The sequence below is a fragment of the Rhinolophus hipposideros genome, assembly GCF_964194185.1.
Source record: "Rhinolophus hipposideros genome assembly, chromosome: 15".
In the NCBI taxonomy this organism is placed as follows: Eukaryota; Metazoa; Chordata; class Mammalia; order Chiroptera; family Rhinolophidae; genus Rhinolophus; species Rhinolophus hipposideros.
The window spans coordinates 50,146,621-50,172,937 of record NC_138061.1 but is presented as its reverse complement, the minus strand read 5'-3'; the positions used below and the strand labels follow the sequence as shown (position 1 = coordinate 50,172,937).

The following is a 26,317-nucleotide window of genomic DNA, read 5'->3' as shown; positions in this document are numbered from 1 at the left end:
CCATGCTGTTTTGATTACTGTAGCCTTGTAGTATGATTTGACGTCAGGTAGCATGATACCTCTCGCTTTGTTCTTATTTCTCAAGGTTGCTGTGGCTTTTTGGGGTCTTTCATGGTTCCATATAAATTTTAGGATTATTTGTTCTAGTTCTGTGAAAAATGTCATTGGTAATTTGATAGGGATTGCATTTAATTTATATATTGCCTTAGGTAGTATGGACATTTTAACTATATTAATTCTCCCTATCCACGAGCTGATATATGTTTCCATTTATTGGTGTCTTCTTTATGTCTTCTTTGTTTCTCTCTTCAATGTCTTATAAGTTTTTGAGTACAGCTCTTTTACTTCCTTGGTTAAATTTAGTCCTAAGTATATTAGTGTTTTTGAGGTAATTGTAAATGGGATTGTTTTGTTAATTTTTCCTTCTGATAGTTTGTTATTGGTGCATACAAATGTAACTGGTTTCTGAATATTAATTTTGTATCCTGCTACTTTACTGAATTAATCTATCAGTTCTAATAGTTTTTTTGTGGAATCATCGGGGTTCTCTGTATATAGTATGTTGTCATCTGCATGTAATGACAATTTTACTTCCTCCTTTCCAATTTTTTATTTATTTTTCTTGCCTGATTGCTGTGGCTAGAACTTCCAGTACTATGCTGAATAAAAGTGGTGAAAGTGGGCATCTTTGTCTTGTTCCTGATCTTAAGGGGAATGCTTTCAGCTGTTTCCCATTGAGTATGATGTTAGCTGTAGGTTTGTATATTTCATTTTAACGATTGATATCATTTACACTTTTTGGCTTAAATAAGGTAGAACTGGCATTCAGGGTCAAAATAACATTTATGATTAAGAAATACATAAAAATTGCCCCATGTGTACAACTCTGGAAATAATTTATGTATTAGTTTTCTAAGTGACAACTACCTTCTATTTATAATGATTATTTTTAAAGGGCATTAGACTTAGGTAGACGTGGGTGCCACTCTGGCCTGGACCTTTCATTCTGTGTTCTTAGAGCTACTTATCCTTTCCTCAGTGCATTTTCATCACCTGAAATGGATAGAAGTAGAGAACTTAAACAAATTACCATGGGAGAAACTGAAACATTTTGTAGGGAACTACCCTTCAAAGAAAAAAGAAGTGATAAATGATTTAACCGGTGCACTAGTTAAACAAATAGATTATTTTCATACTGTTTTAAACTTCCCAGAGCTTAGCAAGAGAATCAGCGCTTTAGTACATTATTTAACTTTTAATTTAAGCAAAACTTGACAGAGGTGAGAAAAATAAGGGTACAATCTATAGTAAATATAAGTGTAGAAATCTTAAAGGAAATAGTCAGAATTTTAAATTCATATTTTAAAAATTATATACAGTAAAATTGACTTATCTTTTTGCTGTGCATTTCTGTGAGTTTTAATACATGTATAGCTTTGTGTGACCATCGTCACAGTCAAGATACAAAGTTTCACCCCCCAAATCTCGGTGTGGTTCCTTTGTAGTCAAACCCTCTCTCTACCAGTAACTTCTGGCAATCTGATTGTTCTTCATCACTAAAAGTATAGTTTTACTTTTCCAGAATGTCACATGACAGTATGTAACCTTTTGAAACTGGCTTCTTTCAGTAGCAGCATAATACCTTTGAGATTCCTGTTGAACACGTCCATAGTTTGTTCCTGATTGATTGCTTGATTGCTTGATTGATTGCTGAGTGGTATTCCATTATATGGATGTACTAGAGTTTTTCCATTCAACTGTTGAAAGTCATTTATTTCCAGTTTTGGTGATTATGAAAAAACTGTTATGAACATTCAGGTACAGGTTTTTGTGTGAACGCAAGTTTTCATTTCTAGAGTAAAAGCCTAGGAGTAAGTACACCATCTTGCCTTCCTACCGACAGTGTGTTACAGTTGCTCTGCATCTTTGGTATTATCAGGTATTGTTGGTTTTAGTATTGTGTTTGTTTTTGTTTTGTTTTGTTTTTTTTCAGACATTCTAATAGATATGTAGTAGTATATAATTGTAGTTTTCATTTTCATTTTTCTAATAGCTGAAAACGTTGAGCATCTTTTCCTGTGCTTATTTGTCGCTTATATATCTTCTTTGAAGAAATATCTATTCAAGTCTTCCGCCCATTCTTTGATTGGGTTGTTTGTATATACTCTATTATGATTAGAGATCTAAAATATATAGACTCATCTCTAGGGCAGTGGTAATACTGGCACTATGCAGGCGCCCAAAAGTCTGAGAAAGGGAAACTCTTCTTTCTGACCAAAGGCACTTGGGGAAGTTCCTATTACTTTTTTCTTTTCTATCCTCTAGCACAGTGGTTTTCAGCAAGGCCTGATCTTTGCCTCCCAGGAAACATTTGGCAATGTGTGAAGGCATTTTTATTCTTCAAATGGAAAGGCGGTGCTACTTGTTACTAGTAACACCAAACCAGGTAAAGGGAAAAGAAACTGAATTAGAAAAGAGAAATAGATGTGGAACAGAAGGGCTTCGGGAACTTGGGGCTTCTGAGAAGTTTTGGGAGGTGACATGATATTGTTTTGAATCTTTGGCCTTTTTGTCACAGAATCACAGAATGTTCGATAGAAAAGAATCTGGGAGTCCAGGTAACCTGATTCCCCCAATTCTATAAGTAAGAACACTGAGACCAGATGGTAGCCAGGGTTTAAATTTGGATAGTTGGGATCTAAATGTAAGACTTCTAAGTCCAATGAAGTTTGCTATTTTACACATCATTGCTCCCTTTTCTCTTTTTGTGTTTAGGAATACTTTCTGTTTACAGGAAAGCCAAGGTGAGACCTCCATGCTAGGAAAAGGTGAAGAGAGGCATTTAGATTACTGTCTATGTTAGCTTGCCAAGCAGAAGCTTTGTATGGGAAAAAAGACTGAGCATTTGTGTTTTCTTTATACTGTGACAGAAATCTGACCATGGATGATGGAACTGGAAACTCCATTCTTGGGATATATTAATAGCTCTCTTTAGTCTTGAGAACTGTCAGTGAAGCTAAAAGTGCTTTGGAATGACTTGCAGTCTTAAGGTATGAGTAGCAGAAGAGGAAAAAAAAAGACGAGGAAAAAAATAGACAAGGAAAAAAAAAAGAGGGAATAGGGTTGTGTTTCATGGAGCTGGTAGAATGCTCCAAAACAATTGTTTCAGATTCTAACCTATTTACAAATAAATTTTAAGGTGGTATTACTTTAATTTCAATTTTAGGAGTTTATTATTTTCAAATCTAGTCAAAATTCTGGCCTTTTCTCATAACCACCATTAGGATTTTAGTATACTCATTTTCTGATTTTGTATACTCATTTTTCTTGTAGTGATTAAATACATATTAGGAAAATATTAATGGTTATTCTCTGTTTATGGATACATTTGATTAAACCGATATGTAGAGGTAGCTTAAGAAGATATTTTGATAGATGAAGTTGAAGTGGTTTCTTTACTGGTCTTACCCAATGTTAAACATATGTTTTTATTTTGTTAGCTCCTCTTTTGTCTGTACAAAATAGGGATGTGATGACTAATAGTGTTAGTGACTCTTAATGCTGCAAATTAGTTCTGGTTAGTTTTCCATATCTCTAACCGTTTTTCTCAACCAGAGTCCCTCATCTGAACCACAGAACACAATAAATTATTTCTGTGATTGTTTTCTCAATTTTATTCGTATTGACACAAAACCACTACCATTCTAAAAGTGTAGGAGAAAAGTTAATTCATTGCCTAATGGATGTTTTCATTCTCTCATGGAACACCTGGTGAGAAAGGCTGCACGAGTTCAGTAACTCTGCACCATTGCTGCATAGGGATAAAGTACGCTGCAATTGATGAAAGTGCAAGTAAGGACTGTGGACGTTTTTTTCTGTTTCTTTCTGTTTGGAGAAATACTCTGAGGAGTCATAGGCGTAATTGAGTATTTTCTCAAAGAATATGAAACATGTAGTCATAGTGATTGAATCTAAGCGCATGATGTTTACAAATGGAAAATGCCTTATAGTAGGAAATACTCTTTACATTTAGTAGGCTCATCTTTGAATTTCATAAGTGTTTTTGAAGAACAAAAGATTTTAATTTTGATGTAATCCAATTTATTGTCTTTTTCTTTTATAGTTTGTTCATTTTGCCTTCATTAGTTTTTGTGTTGTAGTCAAGAAATGTTTGCCAAAAGTGAGGCAAATAATTTCTTCTATAAGATTTATTTTATAGTTTTAGGTTTTACATTTAAGTATATGATCCATGTCAAGTAAATTTTTATATACTGTTTGTGGTCAAGGTTCATATTCTTTGCACATGGTTATCCAGTTGTTCTTGCACCATTTGTTGAAGAGTGGGTATTGAATTTCGAAGTCTTTTTCAGCATCTATGAGAATGATCATACGATTTTTACTTGCATCCATTAATGAAGTATTAACAATATTCCTAATTTTGAAGAAACCTTGCATTCCTGGAATACATCCCACTTTGTTACAGTCTTTGTTTTGTAAATGTCATATTAGATTCTGTTTGCTAATATTTTATGTTTGCATCAATATTAACGAGTGACTTTGCTGTGCAGTTTTTTTTGTACTGTATTTGTCAGAGTTAGATATCAATGTTGTACTTTGGGATTGTGAAGTTTTTGCTTCATTTTAAATGCGTTTGGACTACTTTTATCTTTTGAAGGTTTGTTAGAATTTCCTTCTGAAGCCATGTGGGCCTTAGGCTTGTTTTATGGAGTAGTTCAGTAATGACTTTCTCTATGTTAACCTGCCTGTTTAAGCTTTAGAACCCTAATGAGGTCAATTTTGTTCATCTTTGTTTCCTCTAGGTAACTTCTGCTTTACTGAGGTTTTCACATTTATTTGGATAGAGATCTGCAAAGTAGTCTCTTAATATTTAAAATTTCTTTTGTTTCAAAGGTTATTTCCCCATTTGTATATTTGTGCTCTTTCCCCCTTTTTCTTGTTAGCTCATTGTTTATTATTGTATCAAATTTTTTTTAACTTATTAGGCTTACGGCTTTTCTCTTATTTATCTCACTTAAATATACTTGCTTTTACCTTAATTCTTTTTTTGTACCATCTTTCGCTTTATTATATTGCTATTTTTCTGGTTTTTTTCTTTTTCTTTTTTTAGCCTGTAATTTAATTCATTTATGTTCTTTCAGTTGTAACCGATGAAAGTATTAAGTTTCTATGCATTTTCCTCTGATCACTATTTAACATGTATTGAGTAGATCCTGATAGTATCTTTGTTATCATTTTTAAAGTAAATTTTTTTCAAATTGAGATATAATTGACATAATATTAGTTTTGAGTGTACAACATAAGGATTTGATATTTGTGTATGTATTGCAAAATGAGGTTTTAGAAAATTTATATTGGTCATCATTGTTTCTGTAGATTCCTGGATGGTTTGTTTGTTTTTGTTTTAAACAAACTGTTTCTTTGGTTGATTTATTTTTTCTTTTCCTTCTCCACACTTTGTTTTTCAGTGCAGCTAACTGAAAGGGAAAATTGCCAGTCTTCACTCCTTCCTTCAGCAGGCATAAGTTTCAAGTTTTATTATTGCAGTTAAAGGGCTCTATGGTGTGTATGTGTTGAGAAAGTGAACCATGGATGTAGCTGATGGATGAAGGAATATTTCAGAGTATCAGAAAGTTGAGTCCTATAGGATATCAACGTGCTTTTCCATAGATTCTTCATTTAGCACAAATATGTACGAAAGTTCTGTGTCGAGCCTAACATTTCTGTGAGGTGATTCTTGTTCCTACAGAATTATGTTTACTGTTAGAGACTTGTGTAACTTAAATTAATTTTACATTCTCACCCAGATCATTTAAAATATCTAACTCTGTTCTCTGCTGAACAGTTAGCTGAAGTGTGAATTTTCCTCATTTATTCTGTCAGTAATGTCACTTTGAGGTATGAAAGTGTATCTTTTCTAGACATGAACGTTAATCTCGACTGTATTTTGGCAGTCATCCTGGTGTCTTCAATGCAGAACTTTCAATCTGATTCATTTCATCAAAAGATATGTATGGGGATGTTTCAAAAATTATTTGGCATAATTAAAGCCTAAGATATTGTTGCAGTTTTAGAAGTACCATAGCTGTGTAGTACAAATTATATTTTCCATAGATTATTCCATTCCTCAGCTTATTCTATTCCTTAGATAAAATGACAAAGCAAAAAGATGACAAAGGCTTCTAAGATAATGCATTCAGCCAAACTCTTGTGTAAAGAATTCTTAGCTTTTTCCTACCCTAAGTAAAGCTTCTTCCTTGGAGCCTTTCTTGAGCCCTTTCCACTTTCTAACCTAAGGTAATATTTCATTTTGAATTCTTATAAATATGTTCTTGTAGCTCTTACCTTTTTTCCTGCTTTGCATTGTTGTTATTTCAATAGTTGTTTTGTGCTCACTACCAAATTATAAGATTTTTGTGGGTAGACTGTTATCTTGTTCATTTTTGTGCCTCTTGTAGTGCCCTCACAATACCTTGCTCAATAAATAGCTGATGATTTGAATGAAATAATGGCAGTTGGATATTTTGGATTATGTGCAATTTGTTTAAACCGGTGAGGCTAATGTAGGATGTTATATCATTAATAACCACTCAGGATGGCTTTCTTCTAACAAAAAATACAAAATACTTTTACATTTTGCTTTTCTGAAATGAACTCTTAAAACCAGAAAGGACTTAAAAATAAGTACCACCTGTGCTCTGCGTCTCCTAGAATACAGTCTCAGGTAAGGCTCTTACTAGTCACATAGTTGGCTAGTAGTAGAGCTAGAAAGAGAACCTAAATTTCCTGTATCTACTCTAGTGAAACTGAACAGTAACAGTTGTTATTGCTGTTAGTGATAACTTCAAATTCATTCATTGGCACTGAGGAAACTAAGAAGCCTAAAACAGGTTGACAGGTATATGTTAAAATGATTTCATAGAAAAGGTACTATAATAATGGTGCAGAATGTTAATTCTACAGGAAGTCAGAGGAAGAAATCAAGAATGATAATGATTTTACATAACTTTTATGGATGGGGTGGGATTTTATTTGAACCTTAAGGAAGGGCTTGTCCAGGGAATGGTACAGAAATAGTTTGTCATGTTAAGACATTTGGAAACAGTGATAAAATCAAGCCAGAAACTTGACTATCCTCAATTACAGTCTAATAACCTATCTATTTTATTTATTATATCTATTCATCATATTTATAATTATTTAGCATTATTCAACTTACAATATTTCTATTTAAATCAATACATATTTGAATGTATTTAATGCCCAAAGTATTGTGTTAGGCTTTGTGTATTGTGTTAGACTCAGTACTCATGTTTCAGCTTTCATGCAGATACCTAAGCCCGGTTTAGTGAGTTCTATGGGTATGTAAACTATGAATATGAAATTAATTGTGAAACTACGTTTGTTGTAATAATTCTTATAGTCTGCACAAGGAATAACTTGGCCGACTAATATGAAGCTACTTAAATCTGTTCTCACAAGTCCATATATCTTAAATATAGCAATAGCAGATACTCATTTCTTTTCTATTCTCCTATGTTCATGGCAACTATTGTTTTCATATATTGTACATGTTTTGGGGATAACACCCACCCTTTGCAGAGAAGTATTGCAAATATCAGTGAAATCAATTTACTTTTTTATGTTTACATGCTGCCTAGTGTTTACTTAATAAGTTGTTCTAGGTTGTAGCTTTAGTAAAACAGATTAAGAAAAAGTATATCCATCTGTATTGTGAAACACTGAAGCACTCATGTCATTATACTGCAGTAGAATTGGACATACTGTGATTTTTAATATGGATTTTTGACATACTATTTACCATTGTAATTCATTCAGAATTTCAATTGTCATTCTTTTTTTCTGTTTTCAAAAGGGTAAATATGATGGCAGAATGATGTGTAATCTTGTTTTCCAGTGGTGTGTGAAGATGAAACACTTCTGGGATATTTTTGAAAATTTTGTTACTGTTTAAATTAAATCATTCTTTTCAATAATGTAATGAATAGATAATCTAGTCAAGTATTTTGAAAGTATAACCAGTCATTAGAACGAAAAACAGTGGATGGAAAAAAATCTTCCCAGTCAGCTCTGGTGGAGCTCAGTCAAATCGAATTGGAAGAGTGTTGAAATGGTTCAGACTGAAAGTTTTAGACTTTTTTGGATGTTTAATAAAAAACATTCAACTCAAAAATAGCATTGTATGAAAGTGTTAATATTACATCTGGCCAGAACATGTTTATCTAAAACAAATCTAGATGAAAAGAATGCCCTTGTTTTTACAAGGAAAGAAAAGTGAAACCTCAGGGCTGGGAATATGACTGGAAAAAATGAAAACAAGTACAGCTCAATGTGTTAGTAGCCCTCAGAACAGCAGCGATGAACTCTTAAAAAAATAAAGATTATCCATCTCATTTACTATAGGGGATCAGAAAGGCGTTCCCTTATATTCTGCTGGTGGGTATGTAAATTGGAATGTCAGTATTGAAGGTTAATTTGGCAGTATCTATCAAAATTAAAATGATCACACTACTTTTAACCCAGCAGTTTATTTTCTAGATATCTGTCCCACAGATAGACTTGAATAAAAATGAGTTAAAACAAATGCACAGGGAAAAAAGTCTCTGTAGCTGTATTTGTAATGGCACAGTATGGAAACAGTTGTATGGTATTGCCAAATAGTTAAATTGTCAACAGTCATAGAATGAAATACTGTGTAGTGGTTAAAAGGAAAGAGGTAGATCTGTATATCCCTTGATGGAATGATTTTAAGTTGTATTAAGTTTAATAAAATTGCAAACGTATGTAGTATGATTCCATTATATAAAATAAGGGGTAATGTAAAGCATCCCAAATGATGAATATGTGAATATACATGTGTATATGTAATATTATTTATATGTAAATGAATAGAACGATATCAAGACAGATACATACAGACATCTTTCTGAGGTTACTTCTAGGGAAAGTGGTGGGATTTCAGATGTATGAAAATGAAGACAGTTTCTGTACAATAACATTTTCAACTATAAAAATGTATTCCTCTATTATTTATAACAAAAATGCAAGTAGTCTTGCTTGTTCCACACTGAAATCTGTATAAAGCCCAGCAAATGAATATTCCCATCATTTTTCCTTCTCTAGACTCTTCATTTATTGCCTTCCCCTAATTTGATTATACCAGGGCAGAAGGAAAGTGAGTGTGGTTCTCTAGGTTCAATGACCGTGAGTATTTAAAACTTTTGGGAAATTCTCACTGGCATCTGCTCCAGGAGTGGAGTTTGAATGAAATAGCAAAGCAGAGGGGCAAGATGTCAACATGGTTCAAAGTCTGGCCCTTGAACCTTGGAAGTCCCCAAACTGGATCTGATCAGTGTCTTGGAATTAATTGATAGGATTCAGAGAAGCTTCTTTAGGCTTCTGATAGGGAGATTGAAATTACAAACCAGATTGACAATTTATTAATTTACCATGAGAAATATAGCTAGCATAAGATACTCCTGTCTTCTGATCAGCATGTTTTCTCTTTGAAGACAATCTACATAGAAAGCTGAATTATAAATTATAAAATTAGTTAGTGAGCATGGAAATAGACTAAAGGAGAGTTATTCTAGAATATAGGCATACCCTTGGAGGTATTGCAGGTTTGGTTCCACACCACTGCAATAAAGCGAACGTCACAATCAAGTGAGTCACACACATGTTTTTATTTTCCAGTGCATATGAAAGTTATGTTTACACGATACTGTAGTCTAGTAAGTGTGCAATAGCATTATGACTAAAAACAGTGTACATACCTTGATTAAAAAATACTTTATTGCAAAAAAATGCTAAACACCATCTGAGCTCTTTCAGTGAGTTGTAATCTTTTTCCTGGAGGAGGGTTTTTGCCTCAGTAATCACTGACCATGGTGATGGTTGCTGAAGGTTGGGATGGCAATTTCTTAAACTAAGACAAGAATGAAGTTTACTGCGTCAATCGACTTTTCCTTTCATGAGTGATTTCTCTGTAGCACGCGATGCTGTTTGATAGCATTGACCCACAGTAGAACTTCTTAAAAAATGAAGTTAGTTCTCTCAGACCCTGCCACTGCTTTATCAACAAAATTTATACCAGGAGTAGATTTCATCTCAAAAAACCACTTTCTTTGCCATCCATTAGAAGCAACTCCTCAGGTTAAAATTTTTATCATGAGATTGTAGCAATTCAGTCACATCTTCAGGCTCCACTGCTAATTCTAGTTCTCTTGCTATTTCCGCCACATCTGCAGTTATTTCAAGCTCCACTGAAGTCTTGAACCTTTTAGAATCATCTAGGACGGTTGGAATCAACTTCTTCCAAACTGCTGTAATGTTACTTTTTTGATCTCTTCCCATGAATCACAAATATTCTTAATGGCATCCAGAATAGTGAATCTTTTCCAGAAGATTTTCACTTTACTTTGCCCAGATCCATCACAGGAATCATTATATGTGGCATCTATAGCCTTATGAAATGTATTTCTTAAGTAGCAAGACTTGAATGTTGAAATAATTCCTTGATCCATGGACTGTGTCAGCAGGAATGAAAATAACATTGCTCTCGAGGCACATCTCCATCAGAGCTCTTAGATGACCAGGCGTTGTTAATGAGAAGTAATATTTTGGAAGGAATCTTTCTTTTTTGAGCAGTAAATTCAACAGCGGGCTTATCATATTCAGTAAACCATGTGTAAATAGATGTGCTGCTGTTGTTCCATTTACAGAGCACAAGCAGAGCAGATTTAGCATAATTCTAAAGGGTCCTAGGATTTTTCAGAATGACATCATTTTCAAAATGGAAAAAAAAAAGTTGGCTTCAACTTAAAGTCACCAGCTGCAGTAGCCCCTAACAAGAGAGTCAGCCTGTCCTTTGAAGCTTTGAAGCCAGGCATTAACTTCTCTCTGTGGAAGTCCTAGATGGCGTCTTCTTCCAATAGAAGACTGTTTCATCTGCATTGCAAGTCTGTTGTTTGGCGTGGCAACCTTCATTAATTATCTTAGCTAGATCTTCTGGATAACTTGCGTCGGCTCCTGTGTCAGTTCTGTTTAACTGAAGTCTAAGTTTTGTTGGTGGCCAAATGTGGGTAGATCTCAGAAATATATCTTGGCCTCAGAATTAGTAGATACTGCTTTTAACAGTAGTGCTGGGTAATAGATGGTAATAGTACAACAGAGATTTATTTAGACCTGTCCGGATTGGAAGACCCGAGTAGTCCATTTTTTAAATGTGCAATTGTCAGAAGTCAAAAATAGGAAGGGATAAAGCTCATAGAAAATTGCAAGCAGATAATTTTAAGTCAGGATCAGGATAAGGTCTGGAATTCTAATAGTTTGGTAAATTGAATAAGAATGCTAATAATAAAAGTTTTGGGATATGAATTTGACTTAAATAAGGCTTATCTTTGTAGGGAATCTTGTCATGATATGGTTTGATTGCTGAAATGTTGTGCCTGAACCCACTAGTAGGGCTGGTAAATGACAGTTCCTGACTAAGGAAAATGAAGCATCAACCTCTGGGCCTGCCTTTATTTTTCTTTAAATGAAAAATAATTAAATGAAATCTTCCCAGAGCATCACTAAATTTTATTTGCATCACCTCAATTTTTTTATAAATTAAAAAAAATATATATACATTTTACATTAATTTGATTGGCATGCACATATTACCTTATATTTTGCCTTTAAAATTCAATGAAAATTCTCATAAAATACTGTATATTTGTTTGCATGGATAAATACCTAAGCATAGTTTTAAAAACGAAATGGTATATTGTAAAAAATCTCCTTTTATCTTACCCATCTCCACCCCCAACCAGCACCACTGCTATTACTTTTTGTGTGTGTCCTTCTACACTTAATGCATGCCTGTTTCCTTTTTTCACATAAAAGGTAGCGTGCTACATATGATATTCCACACCTTGCTATTTTTAAATTTTTTTCAAAGTACACAATGCAACTTTATTACATTATATTATAAATCTGGTAATTCCTTTGGCATTATTATTTAATGACGTGCCTGTACAAAAAGTAGAAAGCACAGGTAACTAAATTCAACAGAAGTAAACTTAATTCAGAGGTCAGTGAATTAACTTTATTTTCAAGGGATTAATGTGAACTTTATTTTCAAGGGATTAATGATTCATCCAGGTTAGATGAATGACCGAGTCAGCTCTTCTGACTAGAAAGTATTATAATCATATTATTTATATATGTGTGTATATATATATATATACATACATATATATGTGTGTATGTATACATAATTTTTTTTTGTCTCCCCTTCCGCCTTCCCCACACACACACTCTGGTTCCAGCCGCTGTTTCTCAGTCTAGTAGTGTAGGACACAGCTCCCTGGCCCATGCTGGTATTATGAGCTCTGCGCTCCCCCCCGGCTGAGGCAGTCGGTCACCGGTTTTTGGTCAGCCTCTCACACAGCAGCTCTTGCTGGCTGCTGGCCACTCATGCTGGCTGCCGGCCGCACCTGCCACTCCTGGGCAGCCTCAGGCAGCACATAGCAGCCCATGCAAACCTCCGGCTGTCACAGCCTCGCAGCTCTAAGGAGAGCTGTTGTTCACAATCTTAGCCATAGAGGACGCAGCTCATTGGCCCATGTGGGAATCGAACCAGTGACCTCACTGTTAGGAGCACAGCATTCCAACCACCTGAGCCACCGGGTTGGCCCAATCATATTATATTTAACAAATAAAATCTGAAACATAGGTAGAGGGAAGAAATATCTGCTGTGCTCTTCTGCATCAAATCATAACACCAGATACAGTGCCTCACAGTTAGCATATATATTTACATATATAACATATATTTTTAATTCCTGGCCTTGTTTTAATCAGTTATAGGTTAGAGATTTAAAAACTATTCATGTTTCTGAAAGGACATTATCTCATCTTGCCTCTATCAAATGTCTTTGTTATTTTTTTTTTTACAGTTGACATTCAATATAATTTTATATTAGTTACAGGTGTACAGCGTAATGGTTAGACATTTATATACTTTGTGCATTGATCCCCCTGATTAGTACCCACCTGGCACTATACATAGCTGTTGCAACATTATTGACTATATTCTCTATGGTGTACTTTACACCCCATAACTATTTTGTAACTACCAATTTGTATTTCTTAATCCCTTCACTTTTTCACCTAGCTCCACAATTCCTCTCCAGTTTGGCAACCATCAGTTTGTTCTGTGTATCTGAGTTTGCATTTGTTTTGTTTGTTCATGTATTTTGTTCTTTAGATTCCACATGTAAGTGAGATCATACAGTATTTGTCTTTCTCAGTCTGACATTTCACTTAGTGTAATACCCTCTGGTTCCATCTATGTTGTCATAAATGGTAGCATTTCAATACCTTGCTATTTTTAGATAACAGTATTTCTTGAAACTCTTTTGAAATCTATACATAGTTTTTTCACTCCTTTTTTATTGCTACATGCTATTGCCTTACATATACAGAAGGTGCTAAAAAATGTATATGCATTTTAAGAAAGGAAAACTGTATTAAAATTATAATACTCAAAATATACCGATAACAAAAGATGAATACAAGTCACATTTGACGTCTGCAATTACAAGAGGTGCTCAAAGTGGTTACCATCAGCATCCAGACACTTTTGATTACGGGGAACTACTGCTTGAGCAACATGGACCAAAGTGTCCACGTGTATACATTTTTTTGGCACACCCGGGATTTATCACAGTTTGACCAGTCCTCTCTTGGTGAACATTAGGGTGGTGGGGTGAGTTTTAGTTTTTTGCTGTTACAAACCATGGTGCAATGAATAACTGTGTGTGTATAATTTAACAGGTATACAAAATATCGATAGGGTATTTTGTCAGAAGTGGAATTGCTGGGTCAATGTATGCATTTTATGTGGGTCATTTGGGTGGATGTTGGCCCACCTTGCCCTCCATAGATTGTACCAATCTATACTTTCCTCAGCAGTGCTATTTCTACAGCATTGCCAACAAGTACATTTTCAAACTTTGGGATTTTTGCCAGCTTGATAGTGAAAAGCAGTATCTCAGTATAGTTTTAATTTGAATTCTTATGAGTGAGAATAAGTATCTTTTCAAAGCCATTTTACTTCTTTTTACAACTTTCTTTTTATATCTTTAGCCCGACTTTCTGTTGGTTTGTGAAATATTAGGTTGTTGCAAAAGCGGTTTAAAAGATTAAAAATAATTGCAAAAACTGCAATTACTTTTGCACCAACCTAATAATATTTTATGATTATCATTTTTAATATTTGTATTACATTGTATTATATTATCATATCATTGTTTATCTTTCTATAGCTGGACATTGGATGTCCTTTTGGCACATGTCTATTATATTTATTTTTCTGAGAACGGTTATAAAAAGCTTTTTTCCCCTTTAGGTTATTTATTTGGGAATCAAGAATTCTAGGATCTATTGTAGGTTTTTGTACTAATTAGCTATGAGTAAACCACATAACTAATCTGGATCTCAGTTCCTTCATCTGTAAAATAAGTATATTGAATTAAATGATTTCCTAGTTCTGTGACCCTTTGAAATTTCACAAAAGCAATACATTGTTTAATAGTCCTAAAATAATAGATACAGAAGCACAGCAATGATATACTGTTACAGGTTTTTTAAAACAAACAAAAAAACCTATTCTGTTTCTTTTTTTTGGATAGATAATGCTTTTCTTTGGTAACAAAATTATCTTTCACTTGCCTCCCTTGACATATCTTGGTTAGAAATACCTATTCATCTTGTTTCAATTCACAGTAAAGCTATTTTTTAGAGGGATGCCTTTGTATATGTGTGGTTGGAGGCTGTTAGGGAAGAAAAATGTTTTGCTTTTGATTTAATTTAATCCAAGTCATAAATGTGCATGTTAATCTTCATGACTGCATAACTCGTGCCAGTTCACCCAATTTTCTAGATTCAGTTGGAAAGCCGATCTTAAATCTGTTTAAATTGTCTTTCTTCAAAAATTAACACACTCAGCTAGTTACACTATTTCTTCACTGCAGAGCTAGGGATTAAATTATAATAGAACCTGTTCTCAGTCCAGTTGTTTTTCTCTGTTTACTTGGCATCTGTAAAAATGGCTCTAGAAAAGATGAACAGATAAATCTTTTGATATATACTATCAGAAATGAAATTAGAATCAGTGGTGAAATGAGATGTAGACAGTAACAATTAAATTACAATATCGAAATATAGGTGGAATGTTAGTAAAACTGTGACATTCCAAAGTTTAAAGTCCTCCAGAGCCATAGCACACAGACATAGATTCTCAAAACTAATAAATCTTGAATATATATGTTCTTAGTCCCTCCCCCCAAGCAAACTAGATTAAAATTTTCCATACAGTTTTCACCAGAGATATGAGAGCACTAAAGAAATAAAAGAAACCCTAGAACACATCTGGGCTATTCTCTCCTTTTATCAATAGTAAAGTCTTCCCTAAGAAGGGGAGATGAGCTTCCTTTGTGCACAACTATTCAGTAGTGGAGTTGAGACTAGATGTTGGGTCACTAGATTCCTAGTCCATTTCACTTTCTACCATGGTTTTTTATGTTAATGTTTTAATCTCTTTCTCCTGTTTATCTTCCACATCCCACATCTCCTATGCAGTTAGATAGTGATATGTTGAACATCAATATCTGTAGTGTTGTTTCTCTTTGGAAATTTTATTTTATTTTTGGTTTCTATACTTATCATCGTAATCGAGGCACTCAGCACCCAATACTTAGTTACATTCTGGCTGTACTCACTACTGCCCTCTTAGCTCTTTCTGCCTTTGGTTCTTTTCATTTTATTCCATTCACTGCTGGTAGATAGATTGATATTCTTTTAAAAATGTTTTCATAATGTTCTTTTTCTACTTAAGGGCTTTAGAGGCTTCCTGTTGTATATGTGATCAAAATTCTCAGCCTAGCATTCAAAGGATCTTCTCAAGTGATCATGGCTTACCTGTTTGATCACATATCTATTTGTTCTCCATATCTGATCTTCCATCCTTACATACCCCTTGCCTGTTCCAGCATGTGAATTGCTTATTTGTCTTTCACATACAAAATTTTCAAGTGCTGTTTTCTTTCTGTTGTCAGTAATGAATAATGTTTTCTCCAGATGTGTATGTTTTAGTTGTACTCATTTTTGTTATAGACAACAGCATGCTATGTGTGTGAATGCACTTGTGGGTTTGGAAAATGTTAATTTAAAAATGAATTAGAAACTGACAGGAAGAAAATATAGTGGATAGCCTTCTTGGTCCTGGATTTTACTAGAGTATATGCAGTAAAATAAGATGATTTCTGGGATTGGGGAGGGATGTGAGAATTGTTTTTCTGAAGCTTAGGTGATAGGAAATAGGAGAAAAAAATAATTCTTTTCCACTTTGTCTACAAGAGCAGGATTTAGCTTCAACTTTGAAATTGGACGTGGGTTGAATAAAGGCGATTAAGAGAAAGGTTTACTTAAGAGATTATAGGTATAGGTCCCAGAGAAGAGTCAGTAACTGACTCAGTGATGTTAGGAGACCACTAAGTAGTCAAACTTGACTTGAACCCAAACAATAAAAGACAGTTTCCTTAATACACTGGAGCTGGGAAGTATATTTAATGTTAGGAGCCAGTACCTGTATAATTTGTACTTTGATGTTTTTCATGTAAAAGTAAAGTAGTTAAATAATTTAAGCATCTCTAAGGTAACAGGCCCTGTACTAAACTATGAGAGGGAAAAAGAGGGGAAAAAAATAATTTGGGCCTTAAAGGAAGCTCAGAGCTAAGTGGGGAGGCAAACATATATGAACAAATATGTTAATTGCCGTAGGAAGATCTGTACAAAGTGGAAGATCATTTAAATTAGGCAGCAGTGAACTATGCTTTGAGAAAATCAAAGGGAAGGAACATGAATATTTTTATTTGAAAGCCATGTAACCAGGAAGAAATGCCCCTTTCTCCTTCATTCAGTCTGCCTGGTGGAATGGACCTAACGGACCATACTCTGGTCTGAAGATCGTTGTCTAGAAGGAAAGTGTCATCTTCTATTGATTCTCTGGACAGAGGTGCCAGAGATGATCCCAAATCTTTTGGGGTGCCTCTGACATTTCTCTCTCTTAATCAAAATTCTGCACCATTCCGAGGCACAAGACTAAACAAAAGCTTTAGCTGACTAACCCAGTCTTGCCCTGGTCTTTCTTGTGTTTTTAATTCTCTAGCATCCATACTCTAATATGTTTATACTTATTCAGGATGGAAATGTATCACTTCAAAAATGTTTCATATGTATTTTGCCCAATTAGAATGTAAAACTAAGTCTTGGCCTTTTAGGTCTCACATAGGGCTGAGTAGGTGAACTTAATTAATTTTTGTTGAATGAGAGCTCCCCAGTAATTCTCTTAGATGTTGAATTAGCTTTGGCTACGCCTACAAACAACCCCCACACTTCAGGGGCTTACAATAACAAACATCTATTCTTCATCAGCATTCGGCATTCTGTAGGTTGGTTGTGCTCTGCTGGCTCAGCTGGTCATAAGTAAGAAACAAAAGAATCTGGTGGGGCGGAGGGCTTTTGCGGTCTAGGAGTGAAAGGGACTTAATTAAAACCTAAATTACTTTAACAAAAGCAGTATCAGCATTACAGGGTAGGGGGTAGGCAAGTGTCCTAGTTAAAAACGTGGACTCTGGAGTCAGTCCACTCTTGGTTCAGATTCTGGACCCAACACTTCCTAGCTGCACAGCCTTGAGCAAGTATCTGTATTTCCGTGTCCACAGCTGTACAATGGATGTGCCACTGTTGCTTTTCGGCTCTAAATCCATCTTTATCAAACTGTTGCTTTTCAACTCTAAATCCATCTTTCTTTGTCCTTTTTGGGATACTGGAAATGTCTCTCCTGCTAGCTGTTCTTAAGCTTTGTCAGTAGAGGAACTGGCGAGGGAAGGGGTTTTCTTCCTGATTCTAGTGTGCTCTTTGCTGCTGCTGTTTTAGCAGGCAGTGGCCAGCGGCATGTGGGACTCAGGGGCTCTCAGCTCATGGGGAGTTTTAGTGGCAACACTCCACATGCACTTCCCCAATGAGCTCCATACTGGGCAGCTTCCCATAGGCCCCTTCCCGAGTTCTGCTGAAATGAGTTCTAGTAGATGGCTTTACTGTGAATTCTGTTGGTGTGGCACTTTAGCAAATTCCTCAGATAACCATGGCTGTGGCCTAACCACAAGGCCTGGATCTCCGCTTTGCTCGAGGGACCGCTTAGCAGATTTACTTTCTCATTGCTCTGCGTCAGCCCTCAAAGTAGTGGCTGCTCCCTATATCTGCTGTCTCTTTACCGCTTAGCACTCAGACCCCTGTTGTAATTTATTATACTATAGATTAAATTTTCCTTGTTCAAATGTGGTTTCTGGTCTTCCAATTGTACCTTGACTGACATACCAAGTATATGAGTAACGCTCTTCTCATACAAGTGTTCTGAGGAGGAAATGGAATAATACATGGTATTGAAAAGTGTTTAGCACTGTATCTGCCACTTATATTTGTTGGTGAAGATGATACTGTCATCACCATCATCATCATCACTGTCGCTACCAGTAGTTAGGAGTAACATTTCTACTTTTTTCCCACAGGATGTTTCGTCTTAACTCATTTTCTGCATTGGCAAAACTGGCTCTGGGCTGTCGATGGAACCATGGAGGGTCACAGCCCACCCAACTCAGGCGACGACTAATGATGGCGGCTTTCCTGGGAGCATCTGCAGTAACTGCAAGTACCGGTCTTTTGTGGAAGAGGTGAGTGTTAGCTGAGCGTCCTGTTCCTGCATATACTTTTAGTCTTCCAGTTGTTTCTGTTATTGAAAAGGAATTGACTTCTGACTTAACTTTTGTATCAAAATTTCTTGCCAAAATCCTTTGGCATTGATAATATTTGTCTATGAAATAAGATATTTCAAAGAATTCAGTTATCATGTCAAAGCAACAAATAGGAGGTATTCTGCTTCAGGGTCTGCCTCTTTCCTTTGCTGAACATTTTAACCAATGTAAGAATTTTAATACATTTATAATAAATAATATAATAAATAAGTTTAATAATTTAAATTTTAGCAAGTAAAATTCAGTAGTTTTAAGTATATTCCCAAAGTTGTTCAGTCATCACCACTCTCTAATTCCTGAAAAGTTTCATCACTTCCTAATAAACTCCATGCCATGTAGCAGTCACCTCCCACTTTCTCCATAACACCCAGCCCTAGGCAACTACTAATCTTTCTGTCCATAGATTTGCCTATTCTGAACACTCATATAAATGGAATCTTATAATATGTGGTCTTTTGTGTCTGGCTTTATTCACTCAACATAATGTTTTCATGATTATTCTATGTTGTATCATGAATCACTACTTCATTTCTTTTTATGGCCAGATTATATTCTGTTGTATGGAGAGTATACCACATTTTATTTATTGATATATCTGGTGATGGCTATTTAGGTTACCTCTAATTTTTGGCTGTTATGAGTAATGTTGCTATGAATATTTGTGTACAAGTTTTTGGGTGGAGTGTGTTTTCATTTCTGAGGGATATATATCTAGGTGTGAAATTTCTGGATCATATGGTAACTGTTTAATTACTTGAACTGCTGAGCTGTTCTCTACTCCCACCAGTGGTATATGAGTGTGTGTGCTCGTGAGTGTGTGCGTGTGTGCACACGTGCTTAGGTTTCCTCATCTGTAAAATGGGGACAATGATAGTACCTAATAAGGTTCTTATGAAGATTAAATGAATTCTTATTTGTTAAGTGCTTAGAACAGTACCTGGCACATAACTTTGTAAAATAAATGTTTTGTGTAGAAAACATTTCCAAGTAAGTAGTAAGCTTACTATGTGCTTACTACTTGGCACATAGTAAGCTATCAATAAATGTTACCTATTATTATTGGGTATAATATGAGAGTGAGCAACGGTGAAGAAAGAAGGAGAAAGAATATCAGCAGAAAAGACTGACTTTCCAAAAAAAGTTGAGGTCATGATATAAAAGATCTTACATATTGTGCTAAGGAGTTGAAGTTTTAATGGTGATCTAAGAAGTTTTGAAGCAAGAGATTGATAATAGACACGTTTTACAATAATGGGATAAACTGGAGTGGGGCGAAGCTACTGACAAGACACTAATACTGGTTTGAGATGATAATAAGGGTATATAGGACGCTTAGAAAGGAGTGACTGGGCTTGGAAAAATTTCCAGGGAAAATGAACAGGAAGAGAGACAGAGACAGAGATATAAAGAGCTCTAGACTGAGGGACAAAGAGGAAGAAGAGAGGGAGGTAAGAGAGAAGGAAAGGAAGAGTAGGAAATGCATTTTTTTGTCCTTTAATGTAATAGTAAATGCTTAGCAGTTTCTTCAGGAATGCTTTCCTACAGTGGAATTGCAGGGTGCCATGCAGGTGCATTTCAAATTGCCCTTTGGCCTAGTCTCACATCAAAGATAACAGATTGTACTTGAAGAAATGAGAAGTTGTTTCATGGTTTGAATGTTTAAGAAGTTATTATTCTTCATTTGACAAAATCCAGCAACCATTTATGATTTAAAAAAAAAAAAAACCTCAGCAAAGTGGGAATAGAGGGAACATACCTCAACATAATAAAGGCCATTATGACAAACTGACAATTACTATCATACTCAGTGGGGAAAAGCTAAGTGTTTCCCTTAAGCTCAGGAAAAAGACACGGATGCCACCCTTACCACTTTTATTCAACAGAGTATTGGAAGTCCTAGCTACAGCAATCAGACAAGAAAAAGAAACAAAATGCATCCAAATTGGAAAAGAAGAAGTAAAATTGTCTTTATTTGCAGATGACATGATGCTATACGAGGTTGGACAATTAAGTTTGTAAACTTGTTGCAACAATGTTGCTAACTTTTTTGATATCAGAGGGATTATTCATTACGAATTTGTACCAACTGGACAAGCAGTTAACCAAGTTTACTATTTGGAAGTGCTGAAAAGCTGCATGAAAAAGTTAGACGACCTGAACTTTACACCAACAATTCATGGCTCTTGCATCATGACAATGCAGACAGCTGTGAGGGATTTTTTTAGATATGAAAAGATGCTCAACATCACTAATCATGAGAGAAATGAAAATTAGTACCACAGTAAGATATCACCTCATACCTGTCAGAATGGCTATCATCAATAAATCAACAAATAAATGTTGGTAAGGACATGGAGAAAAGGGAACCCTCATGTACTATTGGTGGAATTGCAAATTGATGCAGCCGCTATGGAAAACAGTATAGAGGTTCCTCAAAAAATTAAAAATAGAACTACCATATCACCCAGCAACCCTACTTCTGGATATTTATCCGAAGAAATCTAAAACACAGATTAGAAAAGTACACCCCTATGTTCACTGCAGCATTATTACCAATAGCCAAGACATAGAAGCAACCTAAGTGCCCATGGGTAGACAAATGGATAAAGATGTGGTACATATATACAGTAGACTGTTACTCGACCATAAAGAAAGAATGAAATCTTACCATTTGCTACAAAAATGGGTGAACCTAGAGGGTATTATGCTAAGTGAAATAAGTCAGACAGAAGTGCAAATATCAAATGATTTTGCTTACATGGGGAATCTAAAACAGAACATAAACGAACGAACAAAATAGAAAAAAACTATACATACAGAGAACAAACTGATGGTTGCCAGATGGGAATGGGGTTGGGGAAATGAGTTAAAAAGGTGAAAGGGATTAAGAAGTACAAATTGCCAGTTATAAAAATAATCATGGGGATGTAAAGTATGGTATAGGGAATATAGTCAATAATATTGTAATAATTATGTATGGTGTCAGATGAATATTAGACTTATTGGGGTGATCACTTCATGAAGTACATAAATAAGTACTATGCTATACACCTGAAATTAATATAATATTGTATGTCAAGTGTAATTGAAAAAAATAAAAGTACCTACAAGATACCAAGACCTACTATAATGGCTAAAATCAGAAAGACTGACCATACCAAGTGTTTGCAAGAATGTAGAGGAAATGTTTATACACTGATAGTGGGAATGTGAAAAAGTTTAAGCCCTTTGGAAAACCATTTGACAGTTAAATGTACATTTTATAACAACAGATATGTAGGTAAACTGTGATATACCCATACAGTGGAATACTACTAATCAATAATAAGAAATGAACTATTCATATATGCTACAACATGGATGAATCTCAAAATAATTATGCTGAGTAAAATAATCCATTAAAAAAGAGTACATACTGTGTGGTTCCATTTCTGTCAAATTCTAGAAAATGCAAAGTAATCTACACTGACTGAAAGCAGATCAATGGCTGCCTGGGGATGAGAAGGGCCATATGGATATGTTCATTTTCTTGATTTTGGTGACAATTTTACGTTTCAAACTTATCAAACTGATGGTTGCCTAATGGGAGAGGGGTTGGGTGAAAAAGTTGAAGGAATTAAGAAGTACAAATTGGTAGTTACAAAATAGTCATGGGGATGTACAGTATAGAGAGTATAGTCAATGATATTATAATAACTGTATAGTGCCAGGTAGGTACTAGATTTATTGGGGGAGTCACGTTGTAAATTATATAAATGTCTAACCACTATGCTGTACACCTGAAACTAATATAATAATATTTAATGTCAACTGTAATTGAAAATGAATGAATGAATGATTTAATTTTTCAAAAAAGAAATTATTTCCTTTCTTCCCCAGTCAGTTAGCTTCTACTATTTTTGTTAAATGCTGATGAACAAGTTAGATTATTTTATCTTTTTAAATTTATGTTTTACTGCTTTTTGTAATATTACTCCCAGAAAAAGAAAAAGAAGATTGTTTGAAGTGTTATGTAAAAGAAAATTCACATTTTTGTTGGTACAGCATTTGTAAATTTTTAGCCCCAAAACAGAAAATTCACATGTTGATACCATATCCCTTATATTAGGATTTTTCTGATGTGTACACTGTTGTCACAGATTCTAATGTCATGACTGTTTCAAAGTTGTAAATAGAGTAAGCACCAGGGTTTTGGTGCTCTAAGACTGTTCGTCTTATGCCTTGGTTGTGTCACATAAGAAGTTATAATGGATGAACTATAATTATTCTCAAGTTTTGAAACAAAAAATAAAACTTGATGAAATTTTCATGTTTGTGCTGAGATCAAGATTAATAGCAAAGGTGCTCTAAAGTAATTAAAAGTTATCTTGTCAGTGGATATAGGCATAGGGTTTGCCATTTAATTTTGAAATCTTTTTTCCATCCTCTTTTTTTGAATTGCTGAATGAGCAGAAACAAATTTTTTCCCAAGAAGTGGAACTTAATGTTCTTTTAAAAAGAGGGCACTGTGGGTTGGCCCGGTGGCTCAGATGGTTGGAGCTCCGTGCTCCTAACTCCGAAGGCTGCCGGTTTGATTCCCACATGGGCCAGTGGGCTCTCAACCACAAGGTTGCCAGTTTGATTCCTTGAGTCCTGCAAGGGATGGTGGGCTCTGCCCCTGCAACTAAGATTGAACCCGGCACCTTGAGCTGTGCTGCCTCCCGGATGGCTAAGTTGGTTGGAGCGTGGGCTCTCTAACTACAAGGTTGTCATTTCGATTCCTCGACTCCCGCAAGGGATGGTGGGCTGTGCCCCCTGCAACTAGAAACAGCAACTAGACCTGAAGCTGAGCTGCGCCCTCCACAACTAAGACTGAAAGGACAACAACTTGAAGCTGAACCGCACCCTCCACAACTAAGATTGAAAGGACAACAACTTGACTTGGAAAAAAAAAGGCCTGGAAGTACACACTGTTCCCCAATAAAGTCCTGTTCCCCTTCCCTCCCCCCCCCCAAAAAAGAGGGCACTGTATAATTTTTAATTTTTTTAATTTAAAACTTTAAATTCATAAATTTCAATTATAAAAAAGCAATATGTGATCTAAAAGAAGTCTAATACAAAAATAAAGAATAAAAATCCCTTTTCCATCCCAATCCCTTTTCCTTAACAAAAAATAAATACTGTATATATAATGTGTGTTGTAACAGATAGTTTTGAGATATGTAGGTGAACAAAAAAGTATACCATTTGTAATGTTTGCTGGCAAACAAAAATGAATATGTTTTGGGTTATACTGTATATATGTAAAGACCAGGTATACTACCTAAATTTACTAACATAAATTGACTTAAATATGATCCTCAGAAACTATATTAGAGTACTGTTAGGGAAGGAACGTTGTCATATTTTTACTTTCTCAATCTCAAAAAGATACTGAGATACACTAGTAAGGATTCAGGGTTTGGAGTTTGAAATCCTGGGTCCAAACTGGCTGTATCATCTGTCTAATATCATTCTTCTTCAGCCTCAAGTGCTTCCTTTACTAGGAGTGCACGGCTACTGGGAATGGATCCTGTCTGAAAATATTTTTATTTTGCCTTCACTTTTGAAGGATATTTTCACTGGATATAGAATTCTATATTGACTATTTTCTAGATTGACTATTTTCTTTCTAGCACTTTAAGGATGTCATTCAATTGTCTTTAGCTTTGTTTGGGTTTTACTTTTTTCAACTTAGTATCCTCATTATATCCAAATGTCCTTTTTTATTTTGGTAAAATATACATAGCATAAAATTTACTATTTTAACTATTTTTAAGTTCAGTGACATTAAGAACATTTACATTATTGTGCCACCATTACCACCATCCATCTCCAGAACTTTTTTCATCATCCCAAACTGAAACTCAGTTCCCATTAAACAATAATTTTCCAATCCCCTCTCCTATCCCCTGGTATTCTACTCCCCCCATTCCTTGGGATTCTAGTCTATGAATTTGACTATTCTAGTACCTATATAAGTAGAATAATGCAATATCTGTCCTTTTGTTTCTGGCTTATTTCACTTAGCATAATTTCAAGGTTCATCTATGTTGTAGCATGTGTCGTAATTTTCTTCATTTTAAAAGCTGAATAGCTTTCTACTGTATATGTACCATTTTGTTTATGCATTCATCTGCCACTGAATACTTGGGTTGTTTCCACCTTTTGGCTTTTGTGAATAATGCTTCTATGAACATTTATGCACAAATATCTCCTTGAGTCTATGCTTTCATTTCTTGTGGGTATATAACCAGAAGTGGAATTGCTGGATCATGTCTTCAGCTTTTTTATACAAAGTCAATGATAATTCTTATCTTTGTTTTTAGGTATGAACTATGTCTTTTTCTTTGGCTTACTTTTATGATTTTTCTTTATCACTTATTTTTAACAATTTGATTATGATGTGTTTTGGTGCTGTTTACTTTGTATTTATTCTATTTAGGGTTTATTGATTTTCTTGGACTTTGAATTTATAGTTTTCATGAAATTTGAACAAATTTTTCCTAAACGTCTTCATTAAATTTTTCTGTTTCCACCATTCCCCACCTCATCCCACCCCCCCACACACTTTCTAAGACTTCATTAACACATGTGCAAAGACTATCTCCCACATCACCACAGGTAATGTTTATATTTTATACAGCCTTTTTTTCTCTATGTTTAAGTTTTAGAAGGTCTTATTGTTGTCTCTTCAAGGTCATTGTTTTATTTTTCTGCAGTATCTTTTCGGCTAAGTCTACCTAGTGATTTTTTTAAATTTTACACACTGTAGTTTTGATCTCTGAAGTACCATTTGAAAAATATCATTTTTTTTCTCTTCTTTATGTTCACGTTTTCCTTTAAATGCTTTACCATATATTTAACATATAATCATACTTTTCAAGTCCTTTTCTGTTTAGTCTGTCATCTCCATCATTTCTGAGCCTGTTTATGATTCAGGGTCTGATTTGCCTGTTTGTTTGTTGTTGTTGTTGTTGTTGTTGTTGTTGTGTGTGTGTGTGTGTGTGTGTGTGTGTGTGTGTTTTGTCCAATAATTTTTTAAGAGGCTGCTGCTTTTTTATTGTGGTAAAATATATGTAACATGAAATTTTCCTTTTTTTTTAGATTTTTAAAATATAGCTAACAGACAATATTATCTTAGTTTCAGTTTTACACCATAGTTACTCAATATTTATATACTAAAGAAGTGTTCACCATGATAAGTCCAGGAACCATCTGATACCATACCATGCTATCACAGTATTATTGAATAGTTTTTGAATATTATTGAATATTATTCCCTATGTTGTGCATTACATCCCATGACTTCTTTGTTTTATACCTGGAAATTTGAACCTCTCATTCCCTTCACCTTCCCCCCACCCCTTTTTTAATTTTCTAATTACATTGGACAT

The 26,317-nt window shown here is 34.8% G+C and overlaps 1 protein-coding gene across 2 annotated transcripts in view; it reads left to right on the top strand.

Moving 5' to 3' along the window:
• Positions 1–26,317, top strand: part of MICU1 (mitochondrial calcium uptake 1) — a 189,527-nt gene that overhangs the window by 16,512 nt on the left and 146,698 nt on the right. For both annotated transcript variants that reach the window (XM_081075092.1, XM_081075093.1), the window contains exon 2: positions 18,660–18,821. In XM_081075092.1, coding sequence (XP_080931218.1) covers positions 18,661–18,821 — 161 coding nt within the window. In that variant the 5' untranslated portion in view covers position 18,660. The remainder of the gene's footprint in view (positions 1–18,659; positions 18,822–26,317) is intronic.